Source organism: Bufo gargarizans, chromosome 10, assembly GCF_014858855.1.
Source record: "Bufo gargarizans isolate SCDJY-AF-19 chromosome 10, ASM1485885v1, whole genome shotgun sequence".
Classification (NCBI taxonomy): domain Eukaryota; kingdom Metazoa; phylum Chordata; class Amphibia; order Anura; family Bufonidae; genus Bufo; species Bufo gargarizans.
In genome coordinates, this window is record NC_058089.1 from 76,345,028 (window position 1) to 76,370,093 (window position 25,066).

General features: G+C 44.5%; 1 protein-coding gene across 1 annotated transcript in view; it reads right to left on the reverse strand.

Annotated features, from left to right (window-relative positions):
* Nucleotides 1–25,066, reverse strand: part of PYGM (glycogen phosphorylase, muscle associated) — an 81,002-nt gene that overhangs the window by 45,719 nt on the left and 10,217 nt on the right. The window contains exons 5-7 of the mRNA XM_044269762.1: nucleotides 12,320–12,451; nucleotides 4,440–4,551; nucleotides 3,498–3,580 (exon numbers count right to left, since the gene is read on the reverse strand). Of these exons, the coding sequence (XP_044125697.1) occupies nucleotides 3,498–3,580; nucleotides 4,440–4,551; nucleotides 12,320–12,451 (327 nt within the window). The remainder of the gene's footprint in view (nucleotides 1–3,497; nucleotides 3,581–4,439; nucleotides 4,552–12,319; nucleotides 12,452–25,066) is intronic.

The following is a 25,066-nucleotide window of genomic DNA, read 5'->3' on the forward strand; positions in this document are numbered from 1 at the left end:
ATGCGGAGAACGCTGCATGCAAATGACCCCTGATGGGGGTAGTGCCACTGTATGGAATAGTAACACTGTCCAGCCTCATTGCGGTTTGTGGTTTCTGCAGTGGGCATATATCAGAGCTTACTTGTGCTGACTTATCCTGGCCTGAAGGATATAAGGCATGGATGTCAAACTCATGGCCCTCCAGATGTTGCAAAACTACAACTCCCATCATTCCCTGATAGCTGTAGTATGCCCGGGCATGATGGGAGTTGTAGTTTTGCAACAGCTGGAGGGCCACGAGTTTGACATCCCTGATATAAGGGGTTATCCAAGAATAAAGGTGGATTTACACGTCCAGATATTCGGGCAGATCATTGAGAACCAACATTCCTGCGAATCCTCGTTTCCGACAATCTGCCTGTGTAAAGGTGCCGCTGATGACCCTGTGTAAAGGTGACGCTGGTTCAACGGGTGAAACTGCAGATGAACCAGGCATCTAAATTATCATTTCTGGACAACAGATTGTGCTGTCTAAGCAACAATCTGCTGCCCAGAAACAATGGACCTGTATGAGGACGAGAGATCACAATAGCGATCCCTCGACCTCATACTGTGGAGGTGATTGCTATATTTTTCTTATTTTACTGAAATACGCCCCTATACGCTTTCACCAGAAATAACTGCAACAGTGCAGTGCGTATTATTTGTCTTTTTTTACTGAAATACGCCCCTATACCATTTCAACAGAAATAGCTGCAACAGTGCAGTGCTTATATATTTTTATTTTTTTACTGTAATACGCCCCTATACGCTTTCACCAGAAATAACTGCAACAGTGCAGTGCGTATTATTTGTCTTTTTTTACTGAAATACGCCCCTATACCATTTCAACAGAAATAGCTGCAACAGTGCAGTGCTTATATATTTTTATTTTTTTACTGTAATACGCCCCTATATGCTTTGACCAGAAATAACTGCAACGGTGCAGTGCGTATATATTTTTCTTGTTGTACTGAAATACGCCTCTATACGCTTTTAACAGAAATAACTGCAGAAGTGAAATGCGTATATATTTTTCTTGTCGTACTGAATAGTGTTGGGCGCAAATATTCGAATAGCGAATATCGGCACTTCGAGAATTCGCGGATATTTAGAATATAGTGATATATATTTGTAATTTTTAATATTCTAGATTTTTTATAAGATACTAATATTTAACAGAACATAGCACTTGCAGCCCAATAACAAAAAGATGAAATGACAGAGCTTTCTATTGGCTATTTGGATCCCAGTTGTAAATCGTTTTACTATCACTGTCCCTAGCGCCTTCTCACGTCTCTCCCTGCACTAAGATGCTGTGAAATGATTTCTCCCTATGCTTTCCCTGCACTTAAAAATCCTTTTTTTCTTTTTCTTTTTTTTAAACATAGAGGTTTTTCCAATAACTGTCCCTAGCACCTTCACACGTCTGTCCCTACACTCTGAACGCTGGAAAATTGCAGAATCTAAAATGGCTGCCGTACTTATGGGGCTGTGACATCACAGGGCTGGCTGGCTTCTGATTAGCTGCATGCAGACATGTCAATCTGAGTGATCCTGCTTTCCCAGAGCTCCTGGCCCTATGTCCTCAGTCCTCACACATGTAGCCGCGATTTTAGGAAAATTGCAATTCGTTACCACGAAGCGTGAGAAAATTCGCATTCATTGCGAATCAAAGTTTTCCTGAAATTTGGATTGAATTCCAGTTCGTCAGCTTTGATTCGCTCATCTCTAATGTTGATCACAGCACGGCAGGGAAAGGAAGAGCTGTTAGACAATGAACCCAGCGGTGGGGACAAGGTACGTATCATCTCTACTTGTCCACTCTGGGAAGTCTGTCTTACTCTTGGATAAGCCCTTTAAAGAAGTAACGTCCATTTATATAGCTAGATTTTGGGCCATAGCTAGCGTCTATTGATGAACCAGTCAGTCAGCACTCATTTAAAAAGTTTTTACACAGGCCGATGGAAACTGCGTGTGGACGAACAATTGTTACTATAATCATTCATCCCCCAAACTGTTAACCGCATTTTTTTTATGCTCTCAGAAATTAACAAATGAGCACTTGCTGGTTTGTCTGCCGATTGCGGCATACTTACAGCGGCCAATTATCAGGAACGCATATTTGTAAGCACATTTGTTCCAGATAGCCCAGTCATCTTCTGGTGGAAAAGGACCTCAGTGTAGGTCACTATAACTTAAGGTAGGTTCACACCTCCGTTTAACTGATCCGGCAGAGAACGGCCTGCCTGACATCACTGGATCTGTCATAGCTGGATACTGCCATTCACGCCGGACCTCATTTTGTATATTATTGGATCCAGCAGGAACCTTGCCACATTCCAGCATGAGTGCTGTGTTTTGGCCAGACAAAAAAAACACTGCATACACCCAATTTTGTCTGGCCGAAACCCCACACTCATGCCAGAAAGCGATTAGATCCCCGCCAAATCCCATTATAGTCAATGGGTCCAGAGGTGATTGACAGTATCCAGCTAGGTCAGATCTAGTGAACTCCAGCTGAGTTAGGCCTCTTTCACACTGGCAAAATGAGGGCCGCAATTCACGCGCGCCATTCCGTGGGCATTCCGCATCACGGATGCGGACCCATTCACTTGAATGGGTCCGCAAATCCGGAGATGCGGAAATGGTGCAGAGCGGAACCACGGAACCGCACCCTACGGAAGCACTACGGAGTGCTTCCGTGGGGTTTCGTCCCGTACTTCCGTTCCGCAAAAAGATAGAACATGTCCTATCTTTTTGCGCAACGGCCGGATTGCGGACCTATTCAAGTGAATGGGTCTGCGATCCGCTGCGGCTGCCGCACGGACTGTGCTCGTGCATTGCGGCCCTCACGACCACGGGCCGCACACGCCAGTGTGAAAGAGGCCTTAAACAAAGGCGTACACCTACCATTAATGACTTGTTCTTACCATCAACACAGCAGTATTTGGCTCTGCCTTTATGCAGATAGGGTCTCCACTTGAGGACTGCCGTCCCTAGGGACTTAAACTGACATATGCAGTAATAATCGTGCTAGAAGGGATTGTTTCTTTCAGTAAATGACCATAAAAAAATAGGGTGACTACAATGTGTTTAAAAAGGACCTAACGGGCATGTTTTAGTGACTACTTACACTCACCATGCAATAACAATACATAATGTTGTGCCATTCCTTTATTATTCCCATTATAAGTTAGTGGATAAATTGCCAACTGTTACCATTCCCCCAGTCAAAGAGGAGTTTCTCTGCACAGTCCACACACCTGCAACAGGTATTACACAATTAGCAATGTATACAATGACTTCTAATAGTAGTAATAGAGGAAGGTATAACATGTATTCAGAAGAAGAAATGCAACAGAATGGGAATGCAGTGATTTACCTAAACAGACATGTCAGGAGTCTTGGCGGGTCATACTGTGTGCACGCTCATCTTAAATATAAAATATTGCATGCAGAATTAGCTTACTACTCACATTATCATTTGGATAGAGGACACGGGAGATGTTTTCTGCAAGGTTACGATCTAATACAGCCTGGATGTAGCCGCCCACATTGACTGAAGAGGGTAGAAAACTTTACTTAAAAAATGTTCTCATATTCAGCATGTAAATAGTCAATGACAGAATCGACGATCAAGAAAATGTTGTTAGGAAAGAGTAAGTAAATAAGGGCAGCAATGATGAATGTAGAAATATGGGGAACACATAAGTGAGCCCCCCTTGAAAGAAATTAAACTACGCCGTGCAAATGAACAAGTAAAAAGTCAGGTGTGTGTGGTCCTGTGTAGTAATCATCAGTATTAAAGGGGTTGTCTCACTGCAGTAAGTGGCATTTATCATGTAGAGAAAGTTAATACAAGGCACTTACTAATGTATTGTGATTATCCATATTGCTTCCTTTGCTGGCTGAATTTATTTTTCCATCACATTATACACTGCTTGTTTCCATGGTTACAGACCACACTGCAATCCATCAGCGGTGGCCGTGCTTGCACACTATAGGAAAAAGCATCAGCCTCTCTGGTGACCGGGACCATAGGAGCGCACATAGGTTGTGCAAGCATGACCACCACTGATGGATTGCAGGGTGGTCTGTAACCATGGAAACGAGCAGTGTATAATGATGGGAAAATGAATCCAGCCAGCAAAGGATGCAGTATGGATAAAAACCATATATTAGTAAGCGGCTTGTATTAACTTTCTTTACATGATAAATGCCACTTACTGAAGTGAGACAGCCCCTTTAATCATTGAGACAATTGCTATCCTCCTTATAAAGCTGGATTATAAGGGGGGCAGTTACCCAGAAACTGACATCTCTCACTTCCCTCAAGCACTTTCTACACACTCCCACCAAAAAGGCATAGAAAGAGGTGACAGAAAGATAAAGCTATTATTTTATCATAAAACACTCACAGTCTTTCAAGTTGAAGTCATTGGGGGCTTTTGCTGACCACAGCCTCATGGTATTACATGTGTTATTTTTATATCCTGGAACCGGGGTGTCATATGGAAGAGCAAGAACAAGCTGTAGAGTAAAGAGTAAAAGTATTTACTATATAGTAAAAATAATGTTACACAGCACGTGGTAGTAATATAGCAGAGACAAAAAAAGGCATAGAAAAAACTATAACAAAAGTGGTAGGTAAATTGATAATATAATGTGTATAGTATCAGGACGCAGTGGGAGAAGATCTGGTGAATTAGTCCAGGTGGAATGTTTATTATGAGACCTGGAAGATTTAAGATTGAATTTTTTACTTCTGAGTAAGGGTGCGTTCACACTAGCGTTAGGGATTCCGTTATGGCTTTCAGTTATAACATGGTTGTAACGGAAAATAACGGAATCCATAAGACAGAAGGACGGATCCGCTCTTCTTCCTATAGACTTGTATTAGGACGGAATGCAAAACGGAAGCCTTTAAAAGGCATTCTGTTTGCTCTCCGTCCTAATAGAACTATGGGAATAAAAACGGATCTGTCTGCTGACAGGACTTTGTTTTCTGTCTTGCATAACAGAATCCTAGATGGATCAGTTATGCTTTACCATAGACTTCTATTAGGACGGAAAGCAAACGGAATGTCTTTTAAAGGCTTCCGTTTTGCATTCTGTCTGGGCATTCTGTTATTTTCCGCTATAACCAGTGAACGGAATCACTAACGCTAGTGTGAACCCACCCTAAGCAGTAATAGTAAAGCAGTAAATGGGAAAAAAGAGGATGCAGAGTAATGTTCACTTCATGGCTGTAAAGTGTGATGAGATGAGAGGGGCGGTGTAAAAAATTGGTCTAAAGTAGGGATGCTCAACTGGTGGACCACTGTAGCCAGATGTCCAGACCCTTGCATGTCCTGCCCTCAACTGTATCTGCGACCTCAGGACCTAGTTCACCATTCCCCTGCCGTCAGTGATTCGGTGATAGCATGCGCCATGTAGTAGCGTTATCACATGTGCTGCACTGAGCCACAGACAGCAGAGCCCAGAGCGGAGGTGTACACTGTGCTAGGTGTGGCTCAGCGTGGCAGGAACAATGACGTAGCCGCATCAATCCTATTAGTGGTGAACCACTGATGGCAAATGGAGAAGAAGCAGGGAACTAATGGTGAGGGAATGTGGGATGAGTATTTAAAATGGAGGCAACGTGGGGCATCACTCCATGAGGAGCATAAGGGAGCATTACTTTGCAATCTTTGGAAACAGCATTTAAGGGAACACTTAAGAAGGCATCTTAAGAGGGCATCACTGTGAGAGGGCCACTTAATGGAACATTACTCTGTGGGGGGGGGGGCCACATAAGAGGGCATCATTCTGTGAGGGAGGCAATTAAGGGGCATCAGTGTGCTGGAGCCACTTAAGGGGACAGCATACTGTTTGGGGGCCACTTAAGAGGATATAATAATGTGACGGGCACTTAAGAGGTCATCATACTGTGTGTGAGTCACTCAAGGGGGCATCACTGTGAGAGGGCACTTAATGGAACATTACTCTGTGGGGGGGGGGGACCACATAAGAGGGCATCATTCTGCGAGGGAGGCAATTAAGGGCGATCAGTGTGCTGGAGCCACTTAAGGGGACAGCATACTGTTTGGGGGCTACTTAAGAGGATATAATAATGTGGTGGGCACTTGAGAGGTCATCATACTGTGTGTGGGTCACTCAAGGGGTTATCACTGTGTGAGGGCACTTAAAGGGGTTATTCAATGTCATAAACAGTCCACCCATGTGCCTGGCACCTCACACAAAATATACTTACCCTACTCCCCGAGCCGCTCCTGTTCCCCGCACCGCCGTTCCTGCTTCTCCCTGTACACGAATGAAAACATCCGGTGTTGGGGGGGAGCAGCCAATGGCAGGCGGGGAGGGGGGCGAGCCTCCCTAGCATTGCGGGTGTGTCTTGTTATTATTTTTTATTTTACTTCTTATTTTTTATTTTTTTTGTGGCTTCACCCAAAGGCAGACCCAGGTATGTGGATTTTTATAAAAAGTACGTGAGTTCTCCTGGTCTAAAGTAAGTCAACCAAGAGGTGGCATAAGGAAAACAATTTGTTAAAAATTAGCCACTGTGTCTGTCTGCCTGGTCAAATTTAAGTCAGTAATAATAATAATAATCTCCCTAATGAGTGTATTCATAGATATTGTCACATAAGCTGTAGACCACAGGTGGACAACTTTTTGTTTCTTGGGCTACAAAAATGTTTTTCATATAGTTTTTTTTTAAACTCTTTTTTATTAACATATGAGAAATAACATCAATATCATATAATTCTGTTACATGTCATAATACAGACAAAAATAAAAGATGTCTAGTTATCCAGTTCACCCACTGCACTGTGGCAAACCCCTTATTGCTGTAGCCGAAGAGGAGTTGTACAATATATTCAGGTGACCCCGCTAAACTGACTGAACCATGGATCCTCGAGCTGAAGACAAAACTTGTCGCAGTCTCGAAGCTGAGTACAGGGTGTGTGATGAACTACACCACAGACCCCAGACTTTGTAAAAATTTTTAGGTTTATTGCGATGTTTAAACACCAACACTATATAATGGTAGAATCTGATTTATCTGTGATTTCCACATAAACAGGTTCGGTGCATTGGGGCTGTACCATCTCAAAGCAATGCATTTACGTGCCATAAATAGTGACTTCCTCAAAAATGTTGTCATATAGTGATCCCAGTTATCTTCCATCAGTATTCCCAGCAGGCAAATTTCAGGAGTGCAAGCCACTTGAAGTGGCAGTAGATCGGAAAGAAAGGCGGTCCCCTCCTTCCAAAATGTAGCAATCGAGCTGCATCTCCACATCGTGTGCCAAAAGTCCACCTCCAAGTCCTCACATCTTGGGCATGCTGTGGATGGTGCACTACCCATTCTATATACCCTGGTTGGTGTAAGATACTGTATGTCTGATGAGTGATGTAAAGTTGGATCATTTTGTTATTGACTGCTGGTGATATGGTAAATGTGATTCTAATAAAGCCGTTATGGATTATTCCATATCAAGAATATCTCAATCTTTTCCATTTATCTAATACTGTGAGGGGGTTGGCACTAACCTTCGCTTGTACTAAATGTGAATAAATTACTGATACCAGTCCTCTGGGGCCCTGGGTTTTAACCACTCCTATGAGTGGGTACTTAGAAATCCTGAAGCTATTGTTTGGAAATTTACTCTGTATAGCTGTAGGTAAGTTGTAGGTAAGAAAATAAGTTGGTTCGGGGGATGTTATATTTCTGTGAAAGTGTCTCAAACTGCATCAACACTCCTTTATCATATATATCTCCAAGGGTTCTGACCCCTGCCAGTTGCCATTTGTCTGCTCCCATGACCACTTGCATCTGTAGTAGCGATTGGTTGCTCACAGAGGTATGTCAGAGACCACTTCCGTAAATTGGGACAGTGACTTAGCCTCCTTCCAGACCGTTTGAACCAATTTGTGTAGTGGCAATAATGATTTCTGGAACTTGGGGGGGCATTTTCAAAACTGACCAAAAAGTGTGGCAATTCAGGTAATGTTTTAGAAAGTACTCCGAGGTGGCAGATCTCCAGTTGTATACCAGGCACTGATGTGTCTCAGCTGGCCCGCTAAATAGTAAATATAATAATCTGGTAGCGCCATACCTCCCTCTGCCTCTGATGTTTTAGTGTATCTAAGCTAAGTTTGGCTCGGGATCTGGCCCAAATAAAGGTTCTGGTCAGAGAATCTATTTCTTTAAACACTGATTTGGGTACATGTACCTCTGCATGCTGAAGTGCATGGAGGACCTTGGGAAGTATAATCATTTTAATTAGGTTAATGCGTCCTGCTACCGAAATAGGCAGTGTCTTCCAACTTTGAAACTTACTCCGTATGTGGTTAGTTAAGGGGAAGATGTTAAGTGACAGGGTCTGTGAATCTCTTTTAGTGATAGTCACTCCCAGATACTTTAAGGTGTCTTCTACATTTAGCCGCTCTGCATGGGAAGGACCTGTTCATTCTGCTCTACCCAAAGGCATGTAGACCGATTTCTCCCAGTTGATTCTTAAGCCCGAGAACTGCCCAAATTCATTTATCAAAGTCACTGCATTGCGAAGGGATGTATCAGGTGAGGACAAATATAGGATCATATCATCTGCATATAGTCCTATACGGACCTCTCTTTCGCCTATGGTCACTCCATTTATATTGTTCACTCTCCGTTCAGCCAATGACTTACAACTGACTTCCACAAAAATCCGAACCTCTCTCTCCCGGCTCCAAGATTTCTCCCGAGCTGCACCAGTTCTCTGGAATGCCCTACCCCAAGAAATCAGGCTTAATCACAACATGCACAGTTTTAAGCGTTCGCTAAAAACACATCTTTTCAGGGTGGCCTATCACCTCCCTTGATCTAACCTCCCATAGCCCATTTATTATTCCCTGAAGCTGAGCCTCCACTGCACCCAGAAACACTCTGTATATTGGCTGCTGACCGGCTCATGTGGCTTTATATCTGCTCCCCTATTCTCCCAAGATGGCTGGACTATCGTACATAACAAGCACTTCTACCTTTTGTGTCACCCCTATCCCCTCATAGATTGTAAGCTCTTGCGAGCAGCGCCCTCATTCCTCTTGTTGTAATAATCGACTTGTCTGTTGCTATGTTATTTACGACTGTTTGTACATGAACCCCTGAATTGTAAGGAGCTGCGGAATATGTTGGCGCTATATCAATAAAGATTATTATTTTGTCAGCACTCCTCACCCTGATTGCCAGTGTCTCAACCGCCAAGGCAAATAGGAGCGGCGACAAGGGGCAGCCTTGTCTCGTTCCTCTATGTAGGGGGAAACTTTCTGATAATTCTCCATTTATCAGTAGTCTGCTTATCGGGATGTTATACAGGATAGTGATCCATTTGAGGAACTGCAGACCAAATTCAAAGCCTTGCAGGCAACCAATTAGATAAGCCCATTCTATAGAGTTAAATGCCTTGGTGGCGTCTAATGAGGCCAGGGCCCAATCCGCATTCAGGGAATAACCCACTTGTGTAACCACCTAAACCAGTCTGATATTCTCAGTTGTGGACTTCCCTGGCATAAAACCAGTCTGATCCTGGTGAATCAGTGACAGAATTACCTGATTAGGCGAGTGGCCTAGATTCTGGTTAGAATTTTGTAATCCACATTTAGCAGTGCTAAGGGTCTATATGAACTGCACTCTAGGGGTTCTTTATCAGGTTTAAGTAAAAGTATTATAGTGGCCTTCATAAATGAATAGGGCAAGTGCCCCGTCTCCAGGGCCGAGTGGAGGGTGGATAACAATTGAGGGGCCAACACCTCCGCATACTTGGCATATACTTCTTTGGGGAGCCTGTCTGGGCCAGAAGATTTCCCATTATTAAGATCCGAAATGGCCTGCATTATTTCCTCCAGGGAAATTGGTTGGTACAATTGGGTACTTTGTGATATACTAAGTTTAGGGAGGTATATACTTTCCATATAAGTGGCTATCTCTGTTTCAGATACTGTTATGCTAGATCTGTATAGGTCTTGGTAAAAATGTGCGAAAATACGGATAATTGCTTCCTGTGTGCAGTGTTCTTGTCCTGCGGCGTTCCTGATTGCTAATATTGCTGAAGAGGGCAAGTCATGTCGAATCAGTTGAGCTAGTAGTTTAGCTGACTGATTGCCCAGTTCAAATGCTGTCTGTTTCATAAAGAACTGTTTCCTATCTGCTTTGTCCTTGAGAATCGCTAGGTACGGTCTTGCCCGCCTGGAGCCAAACAGTCCTGTTGTCATCAGTCAGATGACGGATATATTGTTGCTCCAGAGTGGTACACTTCGATTCCAGCTCCGTCCCTGAGCGTTTATTGTGTCTTTTTTTTATATAGGATATGCTGGAATGTAAGGACCCGCGAAGAAACGCCTTCAAGGTGTCCCATACAAGGGCCAGGTTGGGCTCCTCTTCGTGTGTTTTCAAAAACTCATTTAACTGATATGGAATCCCATCTGCCAGAACAGAAGACTCAGCCAGAACAGATGTATATTCATTTTATACATTACTGAAGGGGCGCTACGAATCAGAGTACCCAGTATCGGCGAATGATCTGATATCCCCCTAGGTAAGTATACTATGGAGCGTAGATTTAACATCGCTATCCATTTGCCTAATAAATAGTCCATCCGGGTAAGAGAGTTGTGGCCGCCACTGTGGCAGGAGTACACTCTGTCTCTGGGATATTTACCTCTCCAGAGGTCAAACAATCTAAACTCAGTCAGAAACCTGTTGAGTCGTGAGGGACTCTCCACCCCTATCAGATCCGCCACATCTGGAAAGCGGTCCAAAGAGGGGTCTAGCATCATATATAAATCTCCCATACAAATCACTGTGGCGTGTGGATAAGCATCTGCAAAGGTGACTGCTAAGTGTAAAACCTGCATAGAGCCAGGGGGAGGGTTGTAAATGCATAGTAACGTTTATTATACATTATCAATAAGAGAGTGAGCAAAGACATATCTGCCTTCTGAATCAATAGCTAGGCCTTTTACCTCCCAGCGTAGGTGTTTCTGTACCATCAGGGACACTCCTCTTGAAGAAGAGGAGTAATAGGAGTGTGCGGCCCATTGTACCCAACGCTTCTTTAAGGCCCGAGAAGTATTGGCGATAAGATGCATCTCTTGGAGAACAAACTTTGTTGGCTATGATTTCTAATAAAAGCTAGAACCATAGATCTCTTTTGTGGCGTACCCAGTCCCCTGACATTCCACGATAAGAGTTTTAACTCAGCCATGGGTTCCAAGGCAAACATATGTTGTCAGGAGCGGAGCATAATGCAGTGGGTGTATATGTGCAACAGTGTAACATGAGAAAGTATAGCTGAAGTAATATAGGTAACCAGAAAAAACTAACCGTAATTCCCTAACGTTATGTTTCAGTAAATGTAAAGTTAAGTCTAGAATAGTGTCTTAAACCAGACTAAGGCCAGTGAAACCGGGATGCCTCTGCCTACGGTGATAATTGGCAGAAGCATGCGGGCTGCTGCTACAGTAATAGTAGAACCATTTAAATGCTTGTACACAAGTATTAAGGCCCTATTTCAGCAGTTGAATTAAATCTAGGTAATATCTAGAAGCTGCAGTAAGAGGTATCTAACTCACAACTTTTAAGTTTTTTGTCATTTTTAAAACAAGGTATGTTTTATTCATCCCACTGTAACAATTTGGAATATTATAACAGGTCTGTTACCTAAATTCTTAAATAAAAGTCATTTTATTTCCATGTTGTAATGCAGTATAACAGGAAACTCCAAGGCGGTAAATACTTTCACTGTATGTGCCGAGCTGTTGTCTGTCTTAGTGAGCACTTTATCTGGGCCCAAAACCGCGTAATTAACTTTGTGGCGCAAAATGGCGCAAGTCACATAGACAATTACTGATGTGCATTTTGGGTCAAAAATGTATCTTTTCGTCTTCAATCAGAATCTTTCAGTTAAGCCTCATGCAGACGTCCGTGGAACACGGTCCGCGAGATGCCGGACTGGCATTGCAGGAGTGCACGTCGTCATTGGTTGGTATTACGCCGTGCGCTCCTGCTATGCCAGTCCGGTATCTCACGGACTGCGTTCCACGGACGTCTGCATGAGGCTTTACATTGCACTCTCTGGACTCTTTCCGAGTCTCTTCTTCTTCCCGTTCTGGCTGTACAGAGCAGTTTCTATTAGTAAAAAATAAAAAATCCAGAGCAAAGAGGGTGCTGATATCAGGGGGAGAGGTGCACCCTGCCTCCACTACGCCTCTATATGGTTAAAATGAGACAGAATGTTTGTTTCAGTGTCCTTACCTGTGCATCCACCCACTCTGCACCTTGTGGAGTGTGCTGGACTTTACCATAGAAGTATACAGGAATCATGTACTCTGGTCGAGCTTTTTCCCATGGGTTTCCATACCTCAGCCAGTCATCCGCCTCCTCTACCTGTAATGAAAGAGATGTGAGGACACTGGTAATATCAATTTTAGAGTTGAAACTGGCATATACACACTGATACGCAAAGATGGCACTGATAGTGTGAGAAGCAAATGTAAGAGCTATGGGGGACATTTATCAAAGTCTCACCACTTTTCAAAGTGGTCTATGTTTAAAGGGGTTGCCAGGTTGTCCGATCTGCACCCATTCACCATGAATGAGTGGAATACTGGAGCTCTTCATGCTCCGATGCTCTCCCTTGCCCTGCGTTTCTTGAGATCCGGTGACGTACTGGGCTATCCATAGGTAAGCTAGGCGGAGGCTTCCACCTAGCAGTGAGCCCAGTGACCTCACCGGCAGTGGCATAACTAGAAATGACTGGGCCTCACAGCTAATTTTTGAATGCCCCCTCCCCTAAAGCAACTCCCTCCTCCTGTGCAACACGCACACCTGTGGCTAGTCAAAATTACTCTCTCAGACCAGGCCCAGTAGCCGCTCAGTGCATTTCCTACAGTGTCTCTGTATATACTGTCATTATATAACACTGTTGCGGTGGGCTTGACAATAAAATCTTTTATTTAGTCTTCCTCTTGGGTGGGCCCCTTCTGAGTTCAGGACCCAAAGCAGATGTTTCCCCTACAGCTATGCCCCTGGTTACCAGCACTTGCTGTGCAGCAGGTGTAAATATAGTTGGCATGTCCCAATTCACTTCAGTGGGACAGCTCCTTCCTATTCACCTGAGGATAGATCATCAGTATGGCAAAAACAGACAGCACCAGTTGATATATTTGATAACTATAGTAGGCTGGACAACGCTTGGATTTTGGGGACAATATAAGCAAATTATCATATCTAACATCTGCTGGAATCAGATAGGCTTAGGAAAGCTAATTTGCATATATTTCCCAGAAACCCAGAGGGGATCACCTGGCCTACAATACCGTGTACACATACTGTGCACACTAGGGGCTCTTCTTAATGAGAAAGAGTACACCATAGAAAACACACATATATTGTCGAGAAACACTGGTTAGTATACTAGCCTCTCTCTCCCCTGAAATGAACCACAAAAAACTTAGCTTTGTGTGAATCTGAACTTTTTGAGACATTTGGATTGAATCCCAAACCAGAAGAAACAGATCTCTCATCCTTAGTGTAAAGAAAAACTGGCTCAGCTGCCCATAGCAACCAATCATATTTCACCTTTCACTTTTCAGGGCTCATTTGGAAAATGAAAGGTGGGATCTGATTGGTGGCTATGGGCAACTAAGCAGTTCTACTTTACACCATTTTGATAAATCTCCCCCAAGGACTTACTTTGGGTCTCCTTAAAACTATTTTCTCTTTTTCATTTCTAGCTATGTCCAAGGTTTTTACAAAACATAGGAAGAGAAGAATATATTTTAGTGTCATTCACACCATGTACAGGGGAATCTGTCACCGCTCAGTCGCTGCACTGTACACTGGATGCATAGAAAATGAAGGCCCTTGGTCTGCACCAATATTAGCAAATGCGGCCCATTGTATGCTATGTGATTTTACATAAGACCGCAGACAAAGCTCCTGCATTATTTTAAAACTCGTTATTAATGCACACAATATTAAAATAACAGTATGGAAGATGTCTCCATGTTATGAATATTTGCTCTTCCCCCTCCCTCCACCACTGGCCCGCTATATGGGAGGCATCAGGAGACATTTAGCAGCTGTAACAGACACAGAGGCGGAAGATGAAAACACTTTACTCAAGTGATGTGAGAAAAGACCGTAATGGCGGCCTTCACATGCGGCAGATTCTGAGTGGAGCTTGCAGAAATCCATGATCTTCCCATCAAAACAACCCCAGACAGACGAATGGAAGTGATTTTAAGTTGAAGACATTTCTGCAACTAAATCTGCCATGTGTGAAGGCATCCTAACAAGAAATTCTAAGGAGATTGCACAAATCTGTAGCTTTATAGTCCACAAAATGTACAACTAATCAGGCAGATAATGTTCAAGATTCTGTGAACAAAGACATAGTACACCGCAGCTTTAGGGGGCGGTCACCAACGCAGCAGGGGGCGCTTCTCGGCAATACGGCAGTGGTAACATGTAACAATACTCCACCACTCAGTAGGGCTCTTCCAAAGACACTTCTCTCAGTGTGCAGAATATTCCAGCTGTGGAAGGGCACCAATGGCTGGACACAGGGGCGTAGTTATAGGGGTCGCAGCACACCGCAAATTACGTATCGCAGTCCTCGGGATGGAAATACAGTTAGATGCTGTAGCAGGTCTCGAGAGCAATGTCTCTCTGCCCTACTGCTACCTCTGATAGGCTTCAGGCTTGATGCCTGTAATCTATTAGAGGCTAGCACAGTTGCCGCAATGTCGTAGTCATTGTGCCACCTGAGCCGGGCAGCGTACAGCTCAGGAAACAGGCTGGAAAAGGTCTGCACTGCATTGTTGAGAGCCGCATGGAGGTAAGTATTTAAGTTTATTATTTTTTATTTGGCACCATGCTGTTGAGCCACCATAGGGGGAGCACTACTATGGGGGCACTTAATATTTTATACTGGCACACAGAAGGGGGCATGTTCTTATACTGGCACACATTATGGGGGCACTATGGGGACATTGGCTCTACTGGGGGTACTAAGGGGACATTTTTTGTACTGGCACACAGAAGGGGCATTTTTTTTTTGCACTGGCACACATTATAAGGGGCAATTTTTTGCTCTGGCACGCAATTATAATGGTGTATTTTTTGTGCTGGCGCACATTATAAGGTATTTTAAGGATCACATTTCCATTTACCATTTAGTAAGGTTAAATATTAATGCATGACATATTTACATAAATCATTTTCATAGACCCCTACAAGAGGCTGTCTGTCCACGTCTTTTGTAGAATATTTAATTTCCAGAGAACTAGAGAAATCCTTAATTGGCATTACAGAAACATGACGTGTTTTCATGTGACGACAAGCCCATGGTAATGCGATTTATAATGGCTCTGGTATCCACCCAAACAGAAAATCCTGTTTCCAAAAGTTACACAATTGAAAATCACTGAACACATGAATAGTGTCCTAGAATATGTGGATGATATAAACAATGAAGCAAGCATCTTTTTTTTCTTCAAAAATCTAAATGCTCAGACACTGTAAACACGGAGCCAGTATACAGGCCCAAGGGATCCCTTCAGGTACAATGAGGAACACTAGAGTCCCCTAGACTTATAGAGGTGCCATATTACCGCCTCATGCACCCTGAGAATTGTATTTTATTTGTGTACTCAGTGCTCTAAATTCAGCCTTTTCATAGGTATATCTCTCTTTAATTGAGCGAAATCCTTATGCCCCCTTTAAAGTCTATGCAGGGGTCTAGGATTCTGAATGATAGAAGGAGGTCACCTCAAAGACTTCCTGTGTACGGTGATTTATTTACTCATCTATATGTGTACTCTATCAACAAAAAACAAACCAGCCTTTAACGGCAGTGACAGACATGGCAAGTTACTAGGGATGACCGAACCCGAACTGCAAAGTTCGGGTTCATACCGAACATCGCTGATTCGGCACCCGAACACGGACTTTTCAGCGGAAGTCTGTGTTTGGGTTTGGTGCTTGGATGCAGACTAAAGCTTGTATAAATGCCAGATCACGTGTGTTGCCGCCATTCTGCTCTAACTAGTGTAGGGACAGGACATAGCTGCACTGTGGGACAGTGTTAGGTTTTAATCTGTCCATTAATTTTGTGGTTGCCTTCAAAGAATGAGGAGAGCATCAAATAAGGGATGTGTTTGTGGTGCTGCTGGTGTTAATGGTGTTGGAGCTCCTACTGCAGGCAACAGGACGTTATGCATAATTTTGTAGGCCCGAATGCCACTCTACTAATGGTGAGGCCAGAACAAGTAGAGGCGGTAGTAAATTGGATGACTTTGAGTGCCTCCAGTTTCTTTACATTGGCTTCCACCCGGTCGACTGCTGAAAGCGCAGAGTTGGCACTGGCGGCCCATGGGCATCTGTCTTCCACTTCGACCCCTTGCAAATCAGCCAAGCAGTCAGAGTGCCGAGTCATGCAGCAGGCACTTATGCTTTTTGATGACTCTGCTGGCAGGGTTTCTGTGGGGTATCCACAGAGCCCTGCACCAGAAGTGGAAGAGATGCCCAACCACTGTTTGAGGATGAGGACGCGGGGAGACCACCGCAGCATGTCTCAGATGATGATGATGAAACACAGTTGTCAACTGTAGACCGGCAAGTAGGGCAGAGGTGAGGAGTGAGTGCAAACTGATGTGGAGGATGATGAGGTCCTAGACCCCACATGGAATCAAGGTCATCCGAATGATGTGTGCAGTACAGAGGAAGAGGAGGGGGTCACGCAGCGCCAGCCGCACAGCAAAAGAGGGAGCAGGGTGCAAAAGCACAGCGGCTGGCCCCTACCCAGTATGCCTGCTAATGCCCACCGCGCAGAGGGACAGTGCACACCAAAACCAACTCAAAGGAGTTCCCTGGTGTGGCAGTTCTTCAGAAAATGTGCTAACGACAAGACACGGGTCGTTTGCACGCTGTGCAGTCAGGGCCCGAACGAGGGATAAATGCTGTAAACCTGAGCACCACCTGCATGACTAGGCATCTAAATGCAAAGCACGAGCTATAGTGGAGCAGACACCTGAAAAACCACGAAAGATTAGAGGCTGCTCATGCTCCTTCTTCTGCTGCGGTCTCGGCCTCTTCCTCCCCCTCTGGAGCAACCAGGCCATCCGTCTCCCCACAAAGAGAGGATGTGACAGTACCACCACCATCACCAGCAGTGTCACCGAGCATCTCCACACTGTCCCTTGGAAATGTTCAGCTGTCCATCCCCCACAGTACGTGATTCCCAGCCGCCACTACTTTTCCAGATGGGCCATCCCTGTCCTGCATGAACAAGTGGCGTAATAAATCAGGTGTACGCTGCCCAATGCCATCAGTGGCAAGGTCCACATAACCACTGATACGTGGATCAGTAAGCACTGGCAGGGAGGTAATATCTCTCTAACTGCCCACTGGGTAAATGTAGTGGCGGCTAGGCCTGAGGCGGAAAGGGGTTTGGCCAGGGGCATAGCTAAAGGCTCATGGGCCCTGGTGCAAGAGTTCAGCTTGGGCCCCCCTTCTCTCAGTGCTTTGTGGCTAGGGGCAGGGAAGCACATACTTGGTGCTTCCTGAGGCAAAAATTGAAACAACAAATTCTTGACCCCTTCCCTCCAGCCAGAGGTGTAACTTGACCAGCATGCACTTTCTATAATTCCAGTGTCTTTTTATGTGGCACCAGGGTCTTTGGGCCCCCTGAGGCTCCTGGGCCTGATAGTGACAGCTATTTTAAGTCATTTCCCTTTCCATGTTTGTTTTCAGGGCAATTGTCCTGCTCTTATTCCCATTTTGCTTCCTTTTGCAGCCCTCTAGCCCCTACTACGACTATTTTACAGTCACTTCACAGCACCAAAGTTCGGGTCCCCATTGACTTCTATGGGGTTCAGGTTCAGGGTCAAGTTTGGGCATCCGAACCGAATTTTTAACTAAAGTTCAGCCGAACCGGAACATCCACGGGTTCACCCATCCCTACATGGTACATCTCATTGCTAGAGCTACAGAAAGTTTAAAGTTAAAATTAAAGTCGATCCCCAGCTTTAATGTTTCCAAATAGGCATCATGTGTACCAGGCAAGGTCACGGCATATTAAAAGTGTCACTGTTATAGGTCTCGTGCTGCACAATAATACATTAAAAACTGTATCTATAGCAGTGCCTTGGACCTTTCTTGCATGGGGCAATTTAGTATATATTAGGGAATTGCAAACATGGCAACCATGTTCTTTTTTGGAACTTTTTCCTTTTGCCATGGCAGCATTCCAATAACATGTATGGCTTTAATATATTACACCATGTTTGAGCAGTGGAAAGCAGATAGAACACAGATACCATATTGAATGGCAAGCATTCTTTTTACAAATATATGGGGTAATTTATTATCCAGAAATATGGCAATATTTGGTGTATTTCTGCAACTTTTCCCTGCTCACACCAGGTGTAAAAAAGTGGGTGGGGAAGCGGACGGTCCGGCAGACCCGTCTCATTTATAACTTTCTACGCCTCTTTTAGCTGTAGAAAATTGTGTAAATGTAAGACGGCTTGGCAGCTTGCTTACATTTAGATTGGCACTGGATGCGCCAAAGTTATGTAGAGGCCGGCACCTGTTCATAACTTCAGTGGATCGACCACCAGATATAAGGGTTATTAAGACCAATGTCTAAAACGCCGGTCATAACAAATGAACCCCATAAAGTATATATTATCTAAATGACCTAAATGCTATGCAGATCTGTGTCATTCACTAACATAAACCACCACAATTGCTTTTTATTTATAAAGTGGACAGGTCAAAATTGATTGCTGGTTGCTATGGTTTCAAAGCTGATATGCACCTTGGGGGTCATTTCTGCAAAAAAAAAAATATATATATATATATATATATATATATATATATTTATTACTCATAGCAAACAATGGGATTGCCACTGTAATATTCCTGGAAAACATTTGGACACAAACAGAGATTTGTTAAACATTTCTGTTGTTAGCAGGGTCATTTTTTACTATGCATCAGTTTTCAATGTGCTAAATCACCCTGCGGTATATTTGCTAGGCTAGGATCAATATGTGTTCCACAGGCCAATCTCATGATCTTGTGGACTCCTGTGCTTTATACTGTAAGAAATTATATTCTGCATCCAGGTTTATCGATTCATGGCTGGTTTTCCTGCTGCACCTTTACTCTATCTCTTCCAATGCATGCTGCAGCTTGTGTCTGATATGTCAAAGTGGTTGGGACATGAAAAATATTCTACGTTTTTCAAACTAGCTCCCGTATCTGAATACTTTTGTAATTGTGTAGTACCCCAGAGGGGGCACTACGATTCTTACACCTACCTACTGTCTCTTATGGCTAGCAGAGAATGTAATCTGTGAATTTATTTCAAGGTCCTCGTATACTGTGCATTAATAATATTGTTATTACATGTAATGTGCCTGGTTGTCCATCAGGTGGCAGTGTATCTAGCAGAGTACCTTTAGATAGAATGGAACTAGGGATGAGCGAACTTGTGTTTTTCAAGTTCGGGGATTTGCGCAATTCTGTTATGGATTCTGTTATCAAGGAATATAATGGAATGTTATTATGGAATGTACCACGGATGCCTTTAAGAGGCATTCTATTTTGCATTCTGTCATAGTAGAAGTCATTGAGCAGCATAACGGATCCAGATGGTTTCTGTTATGCAGGACTCCTACTGTTTGCTCTTTTCCTTACTTCTTGTCCACCTCACTGAGGTGGTCGCATGCACTGAGTTTAAATCTTCAACTGTCAACAGCCATATGTTCTGTTAGAAGTTGAGGGAGTTACAGGGAAAGAGCTACAGCAACTTTATTTGGGGTTAATCAGAGGCACTTTAAATGATGGCCGGTGTATGCTGACTCCTATTTAACAGGATTTTGAATGTGATTGCTTATTTCTGAACACAGCTACATCCCCAGTTATAAGAGGGTGTGCATACTTATGCATACACATTATTTATTTATTTTTTGTTTTCTTCTCTCCACTTAAAAGATTTCAGTTTGTTTTTCAATTGAGTGGTACAGTTTATAGGTCACATTAAAGATGGAAAAAGTTTTGAAATGATTTTTCTTTGTCTCATTATTTTACATCACAGAAACCTGATATTTTAACAGGGGTGTGTAGACTTTTTATATCCACTGTATATGTCTATATGTATGTTTAGGTAATGTTGTTGCTGTTGGGGGACTAGGACTGTTCTTTGCATAGGACAGTGTATCAACCAGTTTTAAAAAGTGGGCGTCACGTCATAGTACAAAAGCTTAAAACGATAACAGAAAACAGGTTGAGTGACCACTAAACATACAGAGGCATGTGATAGGTTAGCTGCTGCCATCTCAGCCCTGCAGACACCACAAGCTGTGGTCGTTAAATCACTGCAGAAGTTAATGGGTTAAAAACTGGGTCTTCTGGAGGCACTGATGTGATTGAATTCACTTAAAGGGGTTGTCCCATTAAAGGGACTCTTTTACCAGCGACCTTCCTCCCTGTTTTCATAGACACATAGCTGTGGTTCACCTGGTTAAAACGCTGCTTTTCTTTTGTAGATCTGTGTCTACCTTTTCGAGTTATAATACTTTTTCTTAATATGCAGATTAGACCTTTGGTGCAATGAGGGAGTCACCATTTCTCTTATTGCACCCAAGCTCCACTCCCTGGCTGCTTTGATTGACAGGCACTGGCAAAGCAACAAGGTAACGGCTGGTCACAAAAAAGAGTGGAGCTTGGGTGCAACAGGAGCAATGGTAACACCCACATTGCACCAAAGTCCTAATCTGCATATTAATAAAAAGTGTCATAACACAATGGTACCTTGAATCAACAAAAGAAGAACGACATTTTAATCAGGTGAACCATAGCTCTGTCTATGAAAACAGTTGGATAGGGAGGTCACTGGTGACAGGTTCCCTTATGACACCTTTTCTCCTATCCACAGGATAGCGGATAAGTGTCTAATCTGCAGAGATCCAACTGCGTTGTACATGCATGCTTTTCTGACACTCTATTCAAACAGGAAACATGTGCCCCCATTTTTCAGATCGGCAGGGGCTCCTCTGAACAGTTGTTAATGGGACAATCATTTAAACACTGAATGTACGTATAGATTTCTTTTGAACACTCCTATACTATTGGTGGTCTTTCCTTAGGAGAGACCACCAATAACTGATTGGCAGGGGCCACTGGGAGGGGGAGGGGCAATAAGAAGAGGTTGAGGTGAAGCAGTGCTCCAAGGGGCTCCAGACCAGCCCCTTGGTGCTCTGAACAGCTCATTTGCATATACGTGAATGTAGAAATTTCTCTGCATCAGTAATGCCAATTGCAGAAAAAAAAGGATAATGTTAGTCACCATAATCAGCCTACCAGACATAATGCCTGTTTTAATCATCATAGTGAAAAATGTTCTTTACAGGAACAATAAACCCTGAAAAACAACATTGTGTAAGTACCTTAGCTTTCCAGGATCCTGAAAGGCAAATCTGCCCAGCTATGGTGCTATTTAGGAGTGAGGAGGGGGATTTATCTTAGAAGATTTAATATTCTGCAGTCTCTATTACAGCTTCATTTCCCAGGACTCTGAAAGCCAAATTTGCCTAGCTATGGCATTGTTTGGGAGAGGGGGAAGGATTTATTTACCTAGCTTTTTTGGACTCTAATCTGTCTAGCTATGCTACAATATGGAGGGGTTTTAACTGGGATTCTTACTCAACTTTTCCAAATTCCTAGCTAACAAATCCAGCTAGATATTCTACAACACTGGGGATTTACCAATTTATAAATCGACTGACCTGGCATTGTGCAGCCGGGGACAGCTGGGTAATAATCTCTGTGGGGTGATGATGGAGGCATGATGGGTATATAAAATGCACACAATGATGTCCTGATACATTGTATGAATCAATCATATGGTACAAGGGAAACTTTTTACCAATGCAGCTGCACAGTATGGTCACTCAGCCTTTCCAGGACCCTGAACAGCAAGTTGGTCTAGCTGTAGGAAGGGATTTATCACATGTGACATTCAGTGTAATTTTTTCGCTGCTAGTGACAGCAACATTATCTGCGCTACATCTCCTGTATAACGGTTGCGCATCCTAAATATCTGTGACATTCAGTGTAATTTATTTGCGCATACACTTACAAAACCTGTGCTACTCTACATATGACATATTTGCAAGCATATATACCATTTAATATGCTCAAGGTGAGCAGTAAGGGATGGGGAAGTGGCCATGCTGCTGATGGAGCACGCAGAGGCCGTGGCCCTGGGCGCAGTAAAACTGTGCCTGCTGCCAGAGCACAAGAAACAAGCTTCATGTCCCAGTTTGCAGGGCGGCGCAGGACACCACTCTCGAAGTCACACCAGTGCGACCAGGTGGTCGGTTGAATTGCAGCAGATAATACTTACAGTCGGTTAAGCACCACCCTGTCCTCCACAAAGTCCAGTCTCAGTAGCCAAGAGTCTGGTCAACACAATCCTCACCCTGATCCTCCTTCCTCCCACCATGGAGAGTCTTGGCAAACAAGTGATCCCACACTCGGATATTTTGAGGAGTTCTTTTCAGCGCCATTGCTTGATTTGGGCCTCTCGCCAAGCCCAATTGAAGAGGTACATGAAGAGATATTGTGCACCGATTCCAAAACTCTTGAGCATCCACAGTCAGAGGAAGATGACGGTGGGGAATGGCAATTAGTGTTTCACAAGGTGGATGATGATTATGAGACACAGTTGCCAATAAGTAAACGTCAACTAGTGTCTCAAGAGGTTGATGATGAGGATGAGACACAGTTGTCAATAACTGAGGTTGTTGTTAGGTCAACAAGTCAGGAGGATGACCAGAGTGATGAAGTGGAAGTGGTGGATTATGAAATCACTGACCCAGTCTGGGAAGGTGGCAAGCCGAGCAAGAACAGCAGTACAGAGGGGGAGGGATCTGCAGCACCGCAACAGGCTGGAAGAGGCAGTGGGGTGGCAAAAGGGAGAAGGCGAGCCACACCAAACAGGCCCGCAGCTGTCACCCGGAGCACCCCCTTGCGACAAACTCCCTTACCAAGGGGTAGGTGTTCCGCAGTCTGGCGCTTTTTTGAGGAAAGTGCGGAGGATAAAAGATTTGTCATTTGCAACCTGTGCCGTACCAAAATGAGCAGGGGTATGAACACTAGCAACCTCACCACCATCAGCACGATCTGCCATATGGCATCAAAGCACCATAATAGGTGGGCCGAACTCCTGGGTCCACAATCTGTGTCTGCGGGTCACACCACTGCCTTCTCTTGCCCTGTGTTATGTGCTGGCCAATCCCCTGTCCAAAAGGCAGGCCCGGATGCCTCCCGCCCTGCACCTGGACCTTCGCAAGCACCATCAGCTAGCACATCCACTTCTGTGTCCTAGCGCAGCGTACAGATTTCCATAACCCAGGCCTTGAACAAAAGCGCAAATACCCTGCCACCCACCCACCCACAGGCCTTAGCATTAAATGCGCACCTTTCCAAATTGCTGGCCCTGGAAATGTTGCCATTTAGGCTTGTGAACACTGCAGCTTTCCGCAGCCTGATGGCAGCGGTCATCCTTCGTTACTCAGTCCCCAGCCACCACTTTTTCCGGGTGTGCTGTCCCCACCTTACACCAGCATGTGTCCCGTAACATCACCCGTTCCCTGACCAACACAGTTATTGGGAAGGTCCACTTAATGACAGACACGTGGAGAAGTGCTTGTGGCCAGGGATGCTACATTTCCCTGACGACACACTGGGTGAATGTTGTGGAGGCCGGGAGTGAGTCGTACCCTGGGATGGCACAGGTGCTACCGACGCCAAGGATTGAGGGCCCTTCTTTCATCAGGATTTCTGCCACCACCTACATTAGTGGCTGCAACCTCCCTTCTCCTCCTCCACTTCCACCTCTGAATTCTCATCTTGCAGCACCAGTCTGCCATCAGTCAGTAGCTGGAAGCAGTGTAGCACTGCAGTGGGAAAGCGGCAACAGTCGCCTTTCCAGTCAGCTTCCGCTCTTCACAAGCGTTGAGTGGGTATGGATGTCTGACCTCTGTGAGGTTTTATGCAACTTTTAGGAATGAACACAGATGGTGAGTGGGGATGCCGCTATTATCAGCGTAACCATCCCACTTCTGTGTCTACTGAAATGCTCGCTGCTCACAATAAAGGCGGACGCTTTGCATGTGGAAGAGGTGGAAATGGGGGAACACAGTACACAGGGTGATAGCCAGACCACCCTCAGTTCGTCTTCTCAGCGCGAATTGGATGATGACGTGGAGGAGGAGGAGCAGGAGATGGTTGCCTCAGAGGGTAGTACCCATAGCATGTGTATCCATCTGTTCAGCGTGGATGGGCCGAAGAGGAGGAAGAGGATGAGGAGATTGCTGTCCTCATCAGGAGGATGACTCTCAAAGTCTTGTCTGTTGGGACTCTGGCACACATGGCTGACTTTGTGTTATGCTGCCTTTCCCGTGACCCTCGCGTTATACGCATTTTGGCCAACACCGATTACTGGTTGTTCACCCTTCTCGACCCCCGCTACGAAGAGAACTTCTCATCTCTCATTCCTGTGGTGGAGAGGACTAGCAAAATAGTGCAATACCAGAAGGTCCTTGTGGAAAAATGAATCCAAAAATTTCCAGCTGACTACGCTGGTGGCAGAGTATGTAGTTCCTTGGGCAACAGAGGAGGGGAGATGAGGGGAACACACAGCCGTTACAATAAAGGCAAGGGAACACTCTCCAACTCCTGGGACAGTTTCATGACACCCCGCCAGCACACTTACCCTGATGCACGGCCTAGTGTCACAAGGAGGGAAAAGTTTTGGAAGATGGTGAAGGAGTACGTAGCAGACCGTGTCAGCGTCCTCAGTGATCCCTCTGTGCCTTACAACTGGCGCTCTACACCTTGGAGGTGCTGGCCTGCCCTGCCTCCAGCGTTTTGTCAGAGTGGGTATTTAGTGCTGCTGGGGGAATAATAACTGATAAGCTCATC